Source organism: Pteronotus mesoamericanus, unplaced genomic scaffold (assembly GCF_021234165.1).
Source record: "Pteronotus mesoamericanus isolate MK-2021 breed Mesoamerican mustached bat unplaced genomic scaffold, CSHL_Meso_final scaffold_31, whole genome shotgun sequence".
In the NCBI taxonomy this organism is placed as follows: Eukaryota; Metazoa; Chordata; class Mammalia; order Chiroptera; family Mormoopidae; genus Pteronotus; species Pteronotus mesoamericanus.
The window spans coordinates 4,530,772-4,549,526 of record NW_026555312.1 but is presented as its reverse complement, the minus strand read 5'-3'; the positions used below and the strand labels follow the sequence as shown (position 1 = coordinate 4,549,526).

General features: G+C 37.9%; 1 protein-coding gene across 1 annotated transcript in view; it reads right to left on the bottom strand.

The window, feature by feature from the left end:
* BRDT (bromodomain testis associated) overlaps nucleotides 1–1,156 on the bottom strand; it is a 47,899-nt gene extending 46,743 nt beyond the window's left edge. Inside the window, exon 1 of the mRNA XM_054592056.1 lies at nucleotides 953–1,156. Coding sequence (XP_054448031.1) covers nucleotides 953–1,141 — 189 coding nt within the window. The 5' untranslated portion in view covers nucleotides 1,142–1,156. The remainder of the gene's footprint in view (nucleotides 1–952) is intronic.
* Nucleotides 1,157–18,755: the final 17,599 nt, after the last annotated feature.

The window sequence follows — 18,755 nt, the reverse complement described above, 5'->3', positions numbered from 1 at the left end:
TCTTTTTTTTTTTAAAGGCATAATCTGGAAACCAAAACCATTAGTAATGAGAAACAAAGCTGATTGCCATGGCATTATTTTTCAGAGGAAAAAAGGCCAATAAAGAATATCAAATACAAGAATGTAAAAGAACAATCCTTGAAAATAAAAAGTAAAGGGCGTGAAGAAAAATAAACTAGTATTTATTGAATCTGGCAGATCCAGAGTATAATCTCAGTTCCATGGTTCACTAGCTATCTTACATGTTACTTAGCCATTCTGTTATTAGATGACTAAAAATTCCTAACATAAGACCTGCAGTTGAATTCTGTGTGACATGCAACAGTCTGCCAGGAACTGTCAAGAGAGACTTCAAGGCCCTGGCCAGGTGCTCAGTTGGTTGGAGTATCATCCTGTGTACCAAAAGGTAGCAGGCTCGATTTCTGCTCAGGGCACATACCTAGGCTGCAGGTTAAGTCCCTGGTTGAGGCATGTACAGGAGGCAACTGATCAATGTTTCCCTTTCACATTGAGGTTTCTCTCTCTCTCTCTCCCCCTTCCCCTCTCCCTAAAATCAATTTGATTATATATATATATATCAATTTAAGATTATATATATAATCTTAAGATTATAAATAGATTTAAGATTATATATGGACATACGTATCCATATCCATCCTCAGGTAAGGATTAGGGAAAAAAAAGAGCGACTTCAAGGAGGTGACATTCATAACAACCCTGCATTAAAAGGTCAAGTGACATATGCTATAACAAGAATGCATGTACTGTAATTTAACATAAACTGTTAAAGTGAGAATTTCAATACTCAGAAAAATGAGCTTTGTCATTTAGGAAAAAATACTCATTGGTGCTGAATAAATAAGGTGTTTGTTAAATATGTTTTATAATATTAAAGACTAGTTTATTTCTTTCAAAGATGTACAGGGCATTCTTTTTCTTTTTAAATACTTACAGGCAACTTTAGTTTCACAGCATCCACAGGTTGCTGAAAAGGCCAGGAAAAACTATGCTTCCATAAAGCCTTCAAGACAACTCTTTGTAGATACTGCAGTTGATTTGTCAATCGCCCATTTTTCTTAATATTTATATATTCTGGTGGTGGAGGGTTAACAATAGCTGTTTGTCTACTTGGCAGAGACATTCTTAACTGCTTCAAATCCTGATATTCTAAGGTCTACAAGTAGATGTCCTAAATAAAAGAAAAACTGAGTTACCTTCAAAGTACTTTTAAAATGATTCTATATGAACTATAAAGTATTATTCAAGAGGAGCAAATATCATTATTTTAAAGCACATCATTACTTTTAAAAAGCAAATGATAAATGAGTTCATTTTTAAACAAATGCAAACCTTTTTCTATACAAGTACTAAAAGTTGTTTCATTATGTATGCCTCAGTTTTGGATGATTTAGGTTATGTCAATCTTTCACAGTACTCTTTCTGCTTTTCTAAAACACAAATTGAGGTCCTTGCAGGAAAAGTCTGTAAGCTCCTGGAAAAATAAAATAACACAGAATGTTAAAGATAATATTAACATATAGTTATTCTACAATGATTAAAGAAGGGAGAAAGGCAAAATAGAGAATTTTTCTGGCTAATTTGAATAAAATGATTATTTTTTAATTATTGGGCCCTGGCAGGGTAGCTCAGTTGGTTGGAACATTGTACCAATGCGCCACAGTTGTGGGTTGGATCTCTGGCCAGGGCATGTACAAGAAGCAACCAATGAATGAACAGATGAGTGGGACAACAAATCAATGTTTCTCTCTCTCTTGCTCACTCTCTCTCTCTTTCATATCAATAAAGAAAAAAACAATTAGAAAAAAATGACAAGTGTTAAATTGCTACTCTTAGCACACATTACTACACCTAAAATAAAACATTTAAAACTTCACCAGTATTTCAGAAAGACAGCAACTAACCTAACTAGGTAACATTGTTACTTTAAGGATCAGAGAGCAAAGGTGCTTTCAAGTATGCCTGCAAAACAAGAGTACGGTTATCAAATAAACTGTCCATATTTTAGAGATCAGTGTCACAATTAGCCAATATCTTTGTTTGCATTAAAGCAATGTTGGGCCCTGGCTGGTGTGGCTCAGTGGACTGAGTGACAACTTGCAAAACCAAAAAGTCGCTGGTTTGTTTCCCAGTTAAGGCACATGCCTAGGCTGCGAGTTGGGTCCCTTCCCAATTCAGGGCATGAGAGAGGCAGTTTCCCTCCACTTCTTTCTCCCTCCCTTCCCTTCTCTCTAAAAGTAAAATCTTTTTTTTTTTTTAAATAAAGCAGTGTTTGTTTTAACATTTTTTAAAAATTGTGGTAAAATACATATAAAATGTATCACTTAAAAAATTATTGATATGAGAGTTAGCAATGAAGGAGAGACTGAGACAGAGAGGTTTGTTGTTCCGCTGATTTATGCATTCATTGATTGATTCTTGAATGTGCCCTGACCAGGAATCAAACCTATAACCTTGGCTTATGGAGAGAGATGAAGCTCTAACCAACAGAGCCTGCCAGCCAGGGCCTGAACCATTTTTTTTTAAGTGTACAGTTCAGTAGTGTTAAGTATATTCATATTTTTATGTAACTAATTTCCTGACTTTTTTAATCTCACAAAACAAACTCTAAACCTATTAAACAACTCCTCATACTCCCTTCTCCCTAAACCCTTGCAACCACATCCTATTTGCTCTTTCTATGAATTTGACCACTTCAGGTATCTCATAAGTGGAATCATAATGTATTTCTTTTTGTGACTGCCTTATTTATCTTAGCGTGATGCTCTCAAGGTTCGTCCATGTTGTAGCATGTCAGAATGTCCTTCATTTTATAAAGTTCAATAATATCCCACTACATGTTTGTACCACATTTTGTTTATTCATTCATTGATGGACACTTTGCCTACTGTGAAGTGTCATGAACATGGGTGTATAAATATTTCAAGTCCCTGCTTTCAGAAATGTGTAAGTGGAACTGCTAAATCACATGGTAATTCTATTTTTAATTTTTTTGAGGAACTGCAAACTGTTTTCCATAGTGGCAGCACCATTTTATACTCCCACCAACATTCTGCAGGGCTCCTGTTCCTCCACATCTGTACATCATTTGGTATTTTCTGGGATTTTTGTTTGTTTGTTTAAATGTAGCCATCCTAATGGGTGTGACATTTTGTCAATCATTTTAAAAATAGCAAGGCTCAGGCCCAAACCTCTGGAACTGGGGCTTGGGAATCAGCTTTGTTCGTTCACTTTTTAAAGTTCCTTGGTGTTTCTGATGTGTAGTCAGGATTAAGAACCTCTACATTAAAATTAATTTGGAGGTGATTACCAATCTTATAACTTTTTTCATCACATGATTTCACTTTTCCCATATTATACATATATGAACTAGAACTCTTAAGTCCCCAAGAACAGAGATTTTCTATACTGTTCCAACTGAAAATGGCTCTTATCCTGACTTTGTAATTATTTAAAGCTGGACTACTTTTTTACGTGTCCCAATTACTATACCTTCCCTCTTCCACAAAGATAACCACTATGACTTCTATCATCATAGAAAATTTAGTGACTATTTCTGAAATTTGCAGTTTTACTGTGCATTACATTGTGCCTGGTTTCCTTTTATCAATGATTGTGGGATTTAGCCTCATTACTATCAATGTTGTTCTTTATTGTGGGGAATTCTACTATAGAATTAAACCATAATTCATCCATCCCTCTTTGGGACCTTTGTGTTGTTTCCAACGAATTAACTATGCCAATTAATGCTGTTATGAACATGTGTGTCATGTGTATGTGTATGCATTATGTTGGGTATAAACCCAGGAATACAATTGCTGAGTCAGGGGCAATACTGTGTTCGACTAAGGAGAAACTGCTCTAAATTAAGACATAATAGCCAAACTCATCATTCTATATCAAATCTTTGCAATAAGCTACTAAATATATGTTTGTGACTAGGGAAACTTAGGGATTTATTCATTTTGATAGGTGTGAGAAGAGTATGGTGATTATGTTGGAAAAATGTTTAAATGTATGTTCCAAAAATTTGGTGTGAACAGTCACATCTGTATAGTGGGTCCACAATCAGTTGTAAGGTGTCAGAAATAAGTTGTCATTCATTTAAATAGATGGGTTATTTCAAGGTTTTCTCTAAAATCACTTACATTCCAATGTAGTAAATACTGGCCATTATGTATCAACTGTAGGCTATCCTGCGTATATGAAATTCCACTGTTGTTTCTACTGGCTTATGCTGAGTTATCATTTTATTATTATTTCTGCTTTCAAAAGTTTTGACCAATGGACACATTTCTAAAAAGAAAGATGGCATGGGCAGATGATATCTCATGTCAGTAAGAACTGAGTATTACTTTAACAATCATCAGTTACAATTGCTCAAAGAAGGTGCCATAAATAACTGAAAAATTCTGGTTTACTTTGATAAAGATAATCACATAGTAATGTAGTTTGCCAAATCATTCTATGGTTCCATGAGCAAGTTGCCTAAAATCAGATCTCTGTTGCCTATTCAACATCTCCTTATAAAATAATCTTGGGAATTCTGGAGAAATTCCTTAAGACAATGCATCACTTATGAATTTCTAAAAAGTTTATTTGACGAAAATGGTATACAATTAAGTTTCCTTTCCCATTCTTTTCCCCAGCCAACCAGGTTCCCTCCATATGTATCTTAGTATACATAAGATACTAGCAATTTCTTTTGTATCTTTTTAGAAATGATTTTTTAAAAACAAAATAAAAGCTTTGACCAGTAGCAGAGCTTAATTCATCTTGGAAAAATATCCGGGGACCGCCACCTTTCCCTTCAATGGCTGCATAATACGTCTTAGGTGTGGGCATGTGGGTATTATATACGATGTTGCAACAAATATCCTCATAAATACATTGTCGCATATATATGCCAATAGCTATTAGATACACGTGTATTTTTTTTTGGCTTGGCCTATTGCATATATTTCTGTTAATTTCTGGGCCAATGTTTTTAAATTTTGCTAGATGTTTAATTGTTCTCCTGATGTTATTCCAACTTCTATTTCTACCAACAATGCATAAGAGTAAAGTTTCATTTTTAACATTTATTTATTGATTTTAGAGGAAGGGAGCAAGAGAGAAAGAGAAACATTGATTTGTTTTTCCACCTATTTATGCATTCACTGGTTGCCTCTTGTATGTGCCCTGATCAGGGACCAGGGATGGATCCTGCAACCTTGGCATGTTGCGAGGATGTTCTCACCAAATGAGCTACCTGGTCAGGGGTAAAAGTAAAGTTTCAAAATTCTAAGAAAAAGAGTCTTTGAGATGGTTGTGAACATTACAAAGTAATTTCTGACAAATATGCACAGACCAAATATTTCCTGAAAAGCATACATAAGCTAAAAATTGTTTCCAAAATGTTACAAGAAACATAAAAACTTGCCTCTAATTCAAAGTTCCCCCTTTCAAAAACACCAGGACCAATCAATTTCTTGGGTTTGCCAAGAGAAAAGAAAATTTAAGTCCTCAATTATTACTACCTCAGTGATGCAGGAATTGCGTTGCCTTATATGCACACAGAAGTCTCAAGGAATCAAGCTGATTAAAAAACAAAAAATAATACAAGTTAATATTTCTTGAGCCTAGAGGGCTCAATTTTAGATATAGTTGCATTTCTTGAGGCTTTGAATAAACATTGTTTAAAAAATATTTTCCATCCATTTTAATACCAGGCAGAGAAAAAGTTATTCTGCTGTGTGGTCGCACTTCCGGTTGGACTTCACAGTAGATCTTACGCATGCAGAGAAACAGGAAAACCTAGAACTAGAGTTTGGATTTTGAGTATCAGATGGCTCTAGGGTTGAGGAACATCAAAATAATCTGCCCTGTGATGAACCCAAACACTCTAAAATCCTGCACCATCAAAGGAGCTGTCTCCAATTCAAGGGAGAAAATGGTGTCTTCAAATAAAATCAGGCTTCAATTAAGGTCAAAGAAGTAATCTAGAAAATGCATATTCTTCAAAATGATTCAACCTTCTTATCTGCTCCTGTCTAAAATCTAATAATGAGGTGTCCTTTCTGTCTAGACCTCTTCCCAGGTGCTCTAGATAATGACCCCCTCTTATAGGTCCCTGTTCTTTCTTGACTGTTTCTTCAATCTTTCCATCCTAGCTTACCCTCCAATATAAACTTTCTCAAGTGTCCCTAAAACTCTTCTCTTGATCCTATTGTTTCCTCAGAGTGTCAATCTTCTCTCTTCTGTACCTCACACCAGAGCATCCTTAAAAATGACATTGTCCTTACTCCCCACCTCACACTCAACTGCTCCTCACCATTTCTTAAAAACTCCCTTAAAGTTAATGCCATACTGAGTTGTTAAATCCAACGGATTCTTTTTGAGTCCTATACTACTTGACCTCTCAACAGCGTCTGTCACTAAACTATTGTGATTCTCTTGAAACTCTTCTCTAGTTTCCAGGATACATTTTTTTTTCCAGATTCTATTTGTTCATTTGTTAACTATTTATAAAGCACCCACAATAGTGCCAAGCCCTGAGCTAGAATCTAGGGATACAATCTCTTTACAGAAATTTATAAATAGGCAACTTCAACATAATGCCTATAATTACTGCTATGCCAAAGATAAGAACGTGATGCTTAAAAAAGAACAACAGGTTGTTAAGGGAACAAATAGAGGGTCAGAGTGGAATTCCAGAAATTACCTCCTTCATAATCCCATCTTCTGCTAATCCACTAATCTTCCGCTGCCCTTCCTTTGCCTTTTTTTTTTTAAATACTCCATCTACAAACTCCCTTAATGTGGGTCTCAGTCAGTGCAGGGTATCGAATACCTCTGCACAAATGACCAAATATAAATTTACATATTCTGAATGCTCACTGTCTTCCTATTCTCCATCCCCCAAATCATTTGTTTTGTTCACTCCCTTGTCACTTCCCACCTGAATTAATGCAATCATTTGATTTTTGTTCAGTAACTTAAGATCAAACTGTTCAACCCACTGCACATCATGACATACAAACGTACAAACCCTTTTATGGCTTCTTGTCTACCTTAATTAGACTCATCTCTTGCTGTTCTCCCAACCCACACCATTGTGCCACCCACACTGAAAAATGTGCAGTTCTCCAGTGTCCCACCCTATTCTGTGCTCCGACATGTCCATGCTTTTGACTATTCTCCTGACCAGAACCCGCCTCATCAACCACTCGTTGGTCTAACTTCTATTTGTTTCTCAAGGCACAGATATTACTGCCTTTACCCACAAGCCTTCCTTGCTTTCTTCCATCCACCCAAGCCCTGCCCACAGATCCTCAAGTACCCTGTACTTTCCTCATCTTAACTCCTAACACACGCTAGCACCTTGAGGTCAGGCCCACCTCCGCTTCTGCAACACCCAACGGAAGAGCTAACCATGTTCCAAGGGCTTCATGTTAGTCAAGCGAGTAACGCTTGAATCAAGGACGGGAATTTCCCTGTCCCAAAACTTGATGTCCATAATAACACAACAAAAACACCAGCCAGAGCCAAAGCTCCGTCCTCTCTGAAGCATTCCCGAAACTACAGTACAAGCAGGGATCCACCAACCCAAGACTTAGCAGAACTACCTAAACACGAGTGTTTTTTGAGATGGACAGGAGGCGGTTGTACAACTTCTCCTCAAACCCTCGCTTCAACCTCCTCCTTCCCATCCCGTCCTTGCAAAAAATAAAACAAAACGCAAAAATGGTTAAGAGAAAAGCTACCCCCAAAAGAATATTCTTAGAGGGTTTATTGGGGAACCAGCTTGCCCTTGGTTAAGGCCAAAGGAAAACAACTGTCAGCTCACCTGGGCTGCCGGCGGGCACCGGCGTGGCTTCTCCAACTGCCTGGCGGGTCACAACGGCGTTGATGGGGGAGGGGAGGAGAGAAAAAAAAAAACGGTTATTCCCCACCCAGGGTCCCATGGACGGCCGAGATCCCAGGACAGTGCTCTCCAAGGAAGCCCTCTTACCCCTTGCAGAAAGGATCTTGTCTGATCGTCCCTTTCAGCTTGCACAGGATGAAATGGTGCAGAGCAGCGATTCTCCACTAACCGTCGCCGCCAGCTCTCGCCCTAATGGCGGCTCCTAGCGGACAGCGACAGGCGCCTTTATAGGAGACCCCCTGCGGGCGGCCAGCTCATTGGTCCTAGCGTGTCACGTGGCCGCGCACAGCGCCTGCCGCTGGAGAGGTTCGTGAGATCTGAGATCTGTGGCCGCAGGGGCTTGAGTGACGGTTGAAGGTCTTTCACGCCCTGGGCGTGCACTTGTGGAGCGTCTACAGAATGCGAGGCCCGGAGCCGAGAGCTGCGGGGGGTAGGGGGGGGAGGTTGGGATTAGGAGCGCCGCCCTGGAGGCATTCATCGTTAAAGCAGCAGCACCCTGCTGTTATTTTGAAGGTTCACGAGCTTTGCCTTGCGGAGTTTTCATCGTTTTCATACCTTTCTCCAGCCCTCCCCAAAGCGTTCGTTTTTTACATGTAGTGAGAGCTTAATATTAGGTAGCAGCTGAGGTTGGAGCCAACATGAGCTCATTGGGTTTTAAATGGCACTTACGAGCTATTTCACAACAGCTGCTTGAGGAAAGTGAGTTAAGAGTTTGAGAGTCCTGGTAACTACCTCCTCATAATTTGTAGACACCTACTGGATGGATGTAAACATTTAGTATTGCAGTTGCCTTTTGGAGCCAATTGCCAACAGTGTTTCTAAATTCTTTACATATTCCTTCTTAGATGCATGAGGAAGGGAGGACGAAAACAGCTGAGGAGCTGCCAGGTAAACTGTCTAAGCCAATCAATCTCCCGTTTCCTGAAGCGCAAATCTGGAGATCATTACAGACCTTGGCTTGTCCTAATCCAGTCACTTTTCTGTGAGAGTAAAGGTCCTTGGGAACCAAGTATTCACAATAAAGCAACAAACTAGTAGAGGTCACAGAAATATCGGGAGCTGCAGGGGTTTTTACATTAGAATGGCTCTTCTTATTCAAAACACTGAAAAATGGCTTTCTTTAGTAAAAGAAAGGATTAGAAGGCCTTATATCCAACTAAATCAAAGATCAAGAAATGTCAAATTTAAACAAATAAAATAAACCCTATGGAAAAGTCAATATAATAGCATCTACTTTGTTTAGATTTAATACCTGTGTTCTTGTTTTTGTTGTTTAAAATCTTATGCAGGAAAATCGTATTATGCAGGGTGAGACTGAGGGTACAGGCCTAGGTGCGGCTCTCACACAGGAAAGGTCCAAGGGAGGTCAAAGAAAGTAAAAGCTAGCAATGACTCAGTACAAGTGCAAATTTCTCCAAACTGTCCATTTTTTTTGGCACTCCTCCTAAAAAGGAATGGAAGGGAGAAGTGCATGGTCCACAGAGAAGCCTGAGTGGTCTTTTAATAAAGCTAAATCTCATCATTGTTAACACCCTTAAAACTGCTCAGTTACATTTCATTACTTTTAAGATAAAGATCAAAACCCTCGAGATGAGATGATTTATCTCTGTCTTCAGTTCCCAGCACCCCTCCAGCCAAGCTCCCACCTCCAGCCACACTGACCTTTCAGCTCTTCCCAGTGCCCTGTGTTCTCCCTGGGCTCCTATAATGGGCTTTTCTCTCTTGCCTTCCATTCCACACTCAGGTGTCAGCCTGAAGGCATTCCCTCAAGAAGACCTCTACTAGATTAGGTCTTCCTATCACGCGCTCTCATTACAACCTATTGGGAAGCACTTAAACAACTATAATTATAGGGCCAGGGGTATATTTAACATCTATTTTCCCCACTGGACGGTAAGCACTATAAGTGCAGAGTATCAAAAGCCTATAAAAGTGTATACTATTATCATTGAGTACATTGTCCTTTAATCCTATTGGGTGTTAAGACATGTGACAAGTCAGATTTAAATTAAGGGTGTGGGTGAGTGGGGCAGGAGAGAGTGACAAAACCAGGTTTGAGTTTTAAAAAAACACTTAAAATGGCTATAAAATAAAAAATAAGTATGAAGAATGGGTTTATTTGGTGTTAGAATGAATGTAAAGATCATTTGGGGTTTATGGCTTGAGCACCTGGAGGAGAGCACCATTTACTGGAAAGGAATCTGTAAGAGGGAAGCAAGTTGGAGGGAGGGGAAAGATCATTGGTTTAGTTTTGAACATAATGAATTCCGGGTTCCTGTGAGATATCTGGGTGGAGATTTTTTTGTTTGTTTGTTTGTTTATTGATTTGTTGTTCCAGTCATTCATGCACTCATTGGTTACTTCTTATATGTACCCCAACTGGAGATTGAACCCTCAACCCTGGCTCATCTGCGCGACACTCCAACCAACTGAACTTCCAGCCAGGGCTATGGCTACATTTTTGAAACTTATCCAGGATTCCAACTAGTCCAAGTGAATATAATTTTTCATCTAGTTTATAGCAACAGACTTCTAACTGATCTCCAGTGCGTCTGCTTCTGCCTTTGGCCTCTTTTTGTTCTTCCTAGCCTCGACACAGTAATGGAATGATCTTGGTAATCAATTCAGGTCACTCCACTCCTCATTTTTCTCAGAGTAAAAACCAAAGTCTTTGCAATGATCTTCAAAACCCTACATCATTTGCTCCTTCTCTCCCCTCACCCCCCAGCATTATTTGAGCTTATTGCTTGCTACCCACCCGCCCGGTGCACTCCGCTGCAGCCAAACTTGCCTCCTGCTGATCCTGTAGCACTCTAGCTCTGCTTCTGCTTCGCAGCCTTTGCTTTAGCTGTTCCCTCTGCCTGGAAAGCTTTTGCCCCAGAGTGTAATGGCCCACTTTCTCATTTTCTTCAGATCTTTTTTGGGAGGCAGGGGGAGTATGTTTATTAATGCTGGAGACAGTGAAACAAGGAAGGGCTTAGGATAGAAGAAGCAATAGGAGAGAGCCCAGTTGGGGCTGCTCGCTGAGAAGTCAGAGAAAAGGGGGCCATGGAGACAGGTTAGGGGGTTAGCCGTGGAGGAGCTGCCACTGCCCCTTGCTCCCTTGGTCGCAGGTCTCTTGGGGTCCCTTAGAGTTTAGGAGATGTGTGCTTGTGGGGAGAAGAAGAAGGGAAAGAACAGGGGTAAGAGAATGGCACTGGCATGCTCCAGGGAGGGAGAACCCGCCTGTTTTCTTCAGATCTTGCTTCAACCATCACCTTTGCTGTGAGATCTTTCATAGTTAGATTATCTAAATTAAACATCACATACATACACACATGCGTGTATTTCTTATTTCCATTTCTGCTTACTTTTGTCCTTAGTTCTAATCACTAATATACTATATGCTTGTATTTATTTTCCTATTCATTGTCTCCTTACCCTACTAGATTGTAAGCACCAGGAGGATTTTTATCAGATTTGTTCATGTGTCCCAAGTACCCAGAACATTGCCTGACATATAGCAGACATTCAATAATTATTTGATGAATGAATTATTTAATACATGTTTTGATTGTTCAGCTCTGTCACAGAAAAAAGATATATGCTTATGACCATATAAGAGGAAAAAAGAAAGTTGAAATAAAGAACTGGCATAACCTATGTTTATGCATATATCATCATAGCTAAGGTTACCTGGGAAGACCAGCTTAGTAGTCATATATTAAGAATAAGTAAATTTTCCTGGCCCATCGTCTCAGTGGGTTAGAGTGCTAACTCCTGATACACTACGGCTGCAGGTTCAATCCCCAGTCAGAGCATATTCAAGAACCAACCAATTAGCCCTGGCTGGTGTGGCTCAGTGAATTGAGCGACAGGCAGTGAATCACAGGGTCACTGATCTGATTCCCAGTCAGGGCACATGCCTGGGTTGCAGGCCAGGTCCCCAGCAGAGGGTATGTGAGAGGCAACCACACATTGATGTTTCTCTCCCTCCCTTCCCTTCTCTCTAATAATAAAAATAAATAAAATCTTAAAAAGACAAAACCAACCAATTAATGCATGAATAAGTGGAACAATAAATTGATGTCTGTTTCTTTGTCTCTTTCTCTCTCCCCCTTCTTCTCTTTAAAATCAATAAATAAAAATGAAAATAAAAATAAAAGAATAAGTAGATTTTTAAGTAAGATGCTCAGGAGTGTTACTAATGAGTTTGAGAGAAAAAATAGTATTAGTGACAGGCACACTGCTTCATAATTATTTGAAGAAACAGAGCTTATTAGTTGAGAAAGCATGAAAAAAAGGTTTTGAGTCAAGTAACACATACACTAACTTCAAAGGAGGCATAATTTGTAGTCCTAGTCTTATTTCCTTTCTATTCAATTTCATGATTTCAAAATTTGACCTTGGCCCTGGCTGAGTAGCTCAGTTGGTTAGAGTGTCTTCCTGGTGTGCCAAAGTGGCCGGTTCACTCTCTGGTCAAGACTCATGCAAGAATCAACCAATGAGTGTGTTAACAAGTAGAACAACAAATCGATGTTTCTCCTCTCTTTCTCTTCCTCTCTCTCTCTAAAATCAATAATACAATAAAAATAATTCAAAATTTGACCTTTTATTTGCATTTGACATCGATATTTTTATTAGCAGCTTTTTATTAGCTAAAAGCTCTTATATTTCCATATATGAAAAGAACATAAACTTAAATAAGTTTTAAAACTATTTTGACAAAATGTATGTTTACTAGTAGGTATAAGCCCTTTAATAAATGTATTTATTTTGGAAACAGTATTAAATATAATTAAACATAGGCTTCTCATATATAGCTTAAAGCATAGAAGATTCAAATTTGGATGTGTATGAACATGTACAGGAAAATATGCATTATCTTAACATAATTATCTCAAATAAATAAACATTACAAATAATTTTTGGAAAGTGGGCAGTAAACATGGGTCCAATTTGTGAGGATGGAAGCCATAAATCTTACATAACACTATCACAAAGCTTAAGAACTTAATCAGCTTAAGAAAATCTGTAAGATTCTGTCCCATTAACCCTGTAAATTGAGATTATTTAAATACAAAATAACAGTGGAAAATACTAAGAGAAAGTTAATTTGCATCTAGGATGCTGAAACCATATGACACAAAGAATTTCTGTCAGCAGTAAAAATATCAGGTACAGTAGAAAGTTGCAGAAGATGTCTCTGTAATGGCCATAATGTGGAAGTTCTCAGAAATTCTTAGTTCTCATGAGTCCAAAAGATGCCTATTGTTTGGCCTTGATTGTAGTTTCAGGCATCCCCTGAGAAGAGGAGCCATTATGGAGGAGTGTCTGTACCCAAGTCTGAATTCTGAAAGGGCTCAAGAGGTTGGCTGTTGGTGAGCCCATTCTCCAAAAGAAATATGGAGGCTCAAAGTCCAATGGGGCTCTTGATCTCCATCCCAGAAGAAAATCAGGAACTTATGGATTTCAACAATCCTTCTCCTCCACCAGGATCAGTAATCTATTAACCCTGTCTCCTTTCCACTACCCCTCACCCGTCTATTGTCCTTTCTTCCCTTAACCAGCTTTACTTCTATAGTCAATCATGATACTCCTTTCTTGCAATCACGCTGAAACTCCCTGCCTCCTCTTGTTTTCTCCTCATTTCATGCTTGGCAAGATCACAACCTTTATTAAGTCCTTATTAAACCTTAAAATTTATTAAGTCTGCATCTACTCTGTGCCCTTGTGGCTCAGTGGGACTAAAAGAAAATGCTCAACTGTGCTGTCAGGTCTTCCTTTTAAATTTATGACCACAAACTTCAGATGGGCAATTATACTATTTTTTTATTCATCACTTTTCTACTCACCTCACTGGTGAGACATACTCTCACTACTATATTTGCAAGGACAACCACCACTGCTACCCCCTACATGTTCTGTCCATTTTCCTGGCTTTATTTTTCTTCATAGCACTTGTAACCATTTGACACACGTAATTGTTTACTATATCTCTCCTCCTGGAGTGGAAAACCAGAGAAGGGATGTTTGTTTTGTTTACTCCCTTATCCTTAGTACCTAGTAGAGTATGTATCTGGAACATAGCAGTATTCAATTAATAGTGGTCTAATAATAAATAAATGATTTATGCTTAAAGCCCACTCTTCGCCAACAGTGAGAATGGAGAGGACAAAGGTAAAGGAGCAGAGACATCCACTTGACAAAGTAAAATCAGAAGGCAGTGCCTTAAATTGAGCTTAAAAAGTGACCTGAAGGTACTTCCTTAACATGGCTCTATATTTACTGCAGAAGAGACTATCTAGTACTAAAGAATGGGTTAGAAAGGTGGTCAAAGGTATAAACTTCCAGTTATAAGATAAATAAACCAAATCATTATGCTGTATACCAAAAGTAATACAATGTTACATGTCAATTATATCTCAATTAAAAAAATAAATAGTTGACGCTTTAATAACATGGATTTGAACTGAGTGGGTCCACTTATATGTGGATTTTTAAAAATATACAGTTGGTCCTCTGGATCCTGGGTCTTACATCTGAAGACTGAACACACTGTGGATCAATAACAGTATTTTTGATGTGCAGTTGGGAATCTGTGGATGCGGAGGGCTGACTACATACATTGATGTACACCATTTTATATAAGGGACTTGAGCATCCATTGATTTGGGTATCCATGAGGGGCCTTGGAAGCAATCCCTTGTAGATACTGAGGGAAAACTGTAGTTAAATTTTGGAGGGGTCAAAAGTTAAATTCTTTTCAACTAGGGTAGGGGGTGGCCCTACCCCCTGTATTGTATCAAGGGTCAACTCTATTAATGATAATAATAATAATAGAATGGATGAGGGAGTTTCTAAATATTTGCTGGGATTGCTCAGGTTCAGACATTTCTGAAATTACCAAAACTCTATGTATCTAAACCCCTAGCAATTGGCTGAAAATTTGCAAATGTATGCTCTATTGTATTGGAAAAGCAAACTAACCAAGGAAAACTTATGCATGGAACAGTGACCTAGTCTTTTGGCTGGCTCAGATGATTATAACCCATGTCAGGGGACTGAAGAAGATACCTTCAGAGATCCAGTGGGTCTTTCCCATAACTAAATTCTTTGATCAGGACTAAAATAAGTGATTCATAAGGAGGGAAGTCCCCTTTGACAGAATCACAGAAAAGAGCCATTTAAGCAAAATCAGTTACAGTGTTTCACACAAATTCAAAGGAAAACCAATTTGTCAAAATAAAATTCTTTTATTGCTTATTCATTTGTTTCTTATGAGCCTATTAATTTTAGTGAATTTTGACCCCTTGTTCAGACCTAATAAATTCTAAAGATACATTTCTGTTAGAGAATTACACATTGTAACTCAGCCACCTCTTAAATTGTTATTGACACATAGGTAAATTTTACAATGTACACAAATACTCCTAAGATACATAGAAACATTAGAAGAATTTTATTTTCACAAATTGGAGCACAGCTCAAGAATGGGGAAAAAATTCTTATTTGTTTTGGTTTGTATTTGTTCAAATTCATTTTATTGTACTTTTGAGAGGTAATTATTGACACAAGTACATTTTTGAATATTGTTAGTTAAAAAAATTTGACTATATTTAAACAAATTTTTATATAATTACAGTCTCAAACATATAACCTTTATGTATTTATTTACTTAGAAAGGTTGATTGAGATTCACAGATAAGTCAGAATAAATAATGCTTATATTTCTTGATCGTAAGTTTTACCAGAAAATGAAGCAATTCAAATTGTAAGTGAGTTTCATTGTTTATTCATTTATTTGTTAAACTAATAGGATAAATAAATCATCTCTCAAAAGTACAATTAAGTTATATAGTATTCAGAAGAGTAATTACTAATACTACTAATTTGGAAAACATGTGCCTTTCAGTCTATTTTAATCAGTGTTGTTGATGTCTATTTTATAAAAGAAAACCATAGAGATGTCTATGAGTTTATCTGAGCCACACCGATGACAGACGCTGGGGGAGGAAGATCTCAAATCCTCCCTAGAAAAACAGGTTTTCGGCTTCTTTCATGCATTTGGAATTTAGGAGGGGATTAAAGAAGATCGCCTGGAGAGAGGAAAAAGCAAGGTGGGGACTGGATTAAAGGATGGTGAAGAGTTTACCTGCTCTCTTCACGGTGGTTATGGCTTATTTCAAAGGTGTGTTAATCTCAATGAACAGAAACAAAGGACAGGGCTTCCTGAAGGCAAAGAAATCTTTTACTAAAAAAGTTACATGCCAAATAAATAAATAAGTAAGTAAGTAAGTTATATGGCTGAGGTGTGACTACCTACCATCAACTCCCCAGTTAGGACTTTATGGCCAGATCACCCTGTGAGGTTAATTTCCATAGAACTCCCTTTTTTCATCCACACTTCTATACAATAATTGTTGAAAAATAGTTTTGTTATTTTTAATCAAAATTTATGTAACAAATACCCGAGTATAAAATCTAATCAGTGAACCTATCTTTTTATACTTTTGGATGACATTTAAGTAACTTATTAAGGTCAATTAAAAATGAAACAAAACTCAGAGTCCCAGATGGGAGGTTTCAGCTTTAGGGTGTTGGATCATGTCCCTGGGCTGTGCCCATGCCAAAATGCCTGTCCTGGGAATATAGGAAACCTCTCTCCACCCAGGCCCTGCAGGGCATTTTGTGCAAAATAATGAGGCTGGTAGCATGAGGAAGGGCTCTGAAGCAGCTGAAACATGTTCTATAATCTTTCCCCAATATTAGTTCCCTTTTCAGGCTTAAGGGTCAGAGAAAGGGAAATTAGAAATGAGGTTGCCCAGCTGGGAGGACAAAAAGAGAAAAGCAAGGGACTAGAAATTGTAAGAGGAAAGAATGGTTCAACAAACTGGAAGGAGTGAGGAAAGAAGGCTGTGATCAGAAAAAGCAAGCTTCTGCTGAGATCCTGGGGGTCACGCGGTTCTGAGCGAGGACCAGGTGTCCAAGGTGATTGGTCAAACAGCAGTGGAAGTGAAAATCTCTGTTCAGGAGACTGGGAAGCAAGAGGGTTGTGCAAGAGTGCCCAGCTCTGAGGTTCTCCTTCTGGACATATTCATTCCTTTCCATCAATGTCTTCTCTGTCTCTAGTTTTTTTTACTTTAGTTCGCTAAATAGACAAAACCACTTAAATAAAGTAACTGATGATGTAAAGTCAGGCTTTACATTAATACTCAATTCAACATAATATGAAATCTAGGTTGAAATTTCTGCAAATCGATAGATGAACTTATAGAAAGCACTTTACCAGTGAATTGAGATATTTTATAGGCAACAGCATTAAAAAATGGGGAATCAAATTATTTTATATTTGACTCTCAATTCCTCTTATTAAATCCAGGAGAATATCTCAATTTGATGCTGGTATATCTTGAACACAAGGCTTAGAAAATGACATTCTTTTTAAAGAATATTTTTTATTATTATTTATTTTTTAGAGAGAGGGGTAGGGAGGAAGAAAGAGAAGGAGGGAAACATTGATATGTGAGAGATGCATCAGCTGGTTGCCTCTTGATGTCCCTACCTGGGCGGCAGGCCTGACTGGGAAACGAACTGGCCGCCTTTTGGTTCCCAGGCCGCAGGCCGGGGCTCAATCCACTGAGCCGCACCAGGGCCAGGGTAGGAGATAGCATTCTGTAGGGATCCATGGACAACACTTTGGAAAACCCTGGCCTAGACCAATCCAAAAATTTGATCAACTACCCCATTAGCATATACCCACAATGTTTATGTAATGAGTGATAACGGTTAAAGCAATGCATTATTTTAAAAAATCTTGCTTAACAAGTTGTGATATGACAATTTAAAGTTCTAGTTCAGTTTATTTTGCTATTTGGTTTTAATGGAGTCCTAGCTAATAAAGATACTCACCAAGCTAGATAGATTCAAATAGAAATACATTGTTGTCTGTACTTACTACATTTTGATATTCATTTGGTAATTCAATTTATCAGTTTTGCAAAGCTTCTGTTAATTCTGGCTAGTAAATTTTTTTTTTCCTGGAGTGTCAATAAATGTTTTGTGAACTAACTGGATTATGCCTTTTTCAATGTTTTAACAAATAGTTTCAAAACCCACTGAAACTTCTAAACAAATGATAAATTATGTCTCCAAGTCTTTTTACTATGCAGGTGAGACTTTAGAAATAACAAGTTACATCATTTTAGGGAACAAAATTACCAAGAATTAAAAATAATTTTATACATTGATTTTCAAAATGTTTTCACAGCATGAGTTTATTTAATTTATTTATATTATTGTTTGGGGAGGGGATGAGTTTCTTTTTAAAAGTAGATACTTATTCATTAGGTCACAGCTTGTAATATATTATTAAATTATCATACTGTTTTTACTTGGACTATAAAAAGCTTTTGTCGGCTTTGGTATTATTATCTTCTATTTGCATTATTATTATTCACAATTCTATATCATCTGTATATTGTATTTTGTGTTCACTACCCCAACTTATTATTATTTTTTATTTTTTTAAAAGATTTTATTTATTTATTTTTAGACAGAGGGGAAGGGCAGGAGAGAGGGAGAGAAACATCAGTGTGTGGTTGCCTCTTGCGTCCCCAACCAGGGAGGACCTGGCTGGCATCCCAGGCATTTGCCCTGACTGGGAATTGAACCGGCGACCCTTTGGTTCATAGGCTGGTGCTCAATCCACTGAGTCACACCAGCCAGAGCTTATTATTTTTAACATGTGTCTCCTTTGCAGGAAACTTTTAAAGTCAAAGAAAATAATATATTGTGTGGTTTTTCTGACACGAACAACCAATTCTCCAACACCAGGTGGATTTCCAATAAT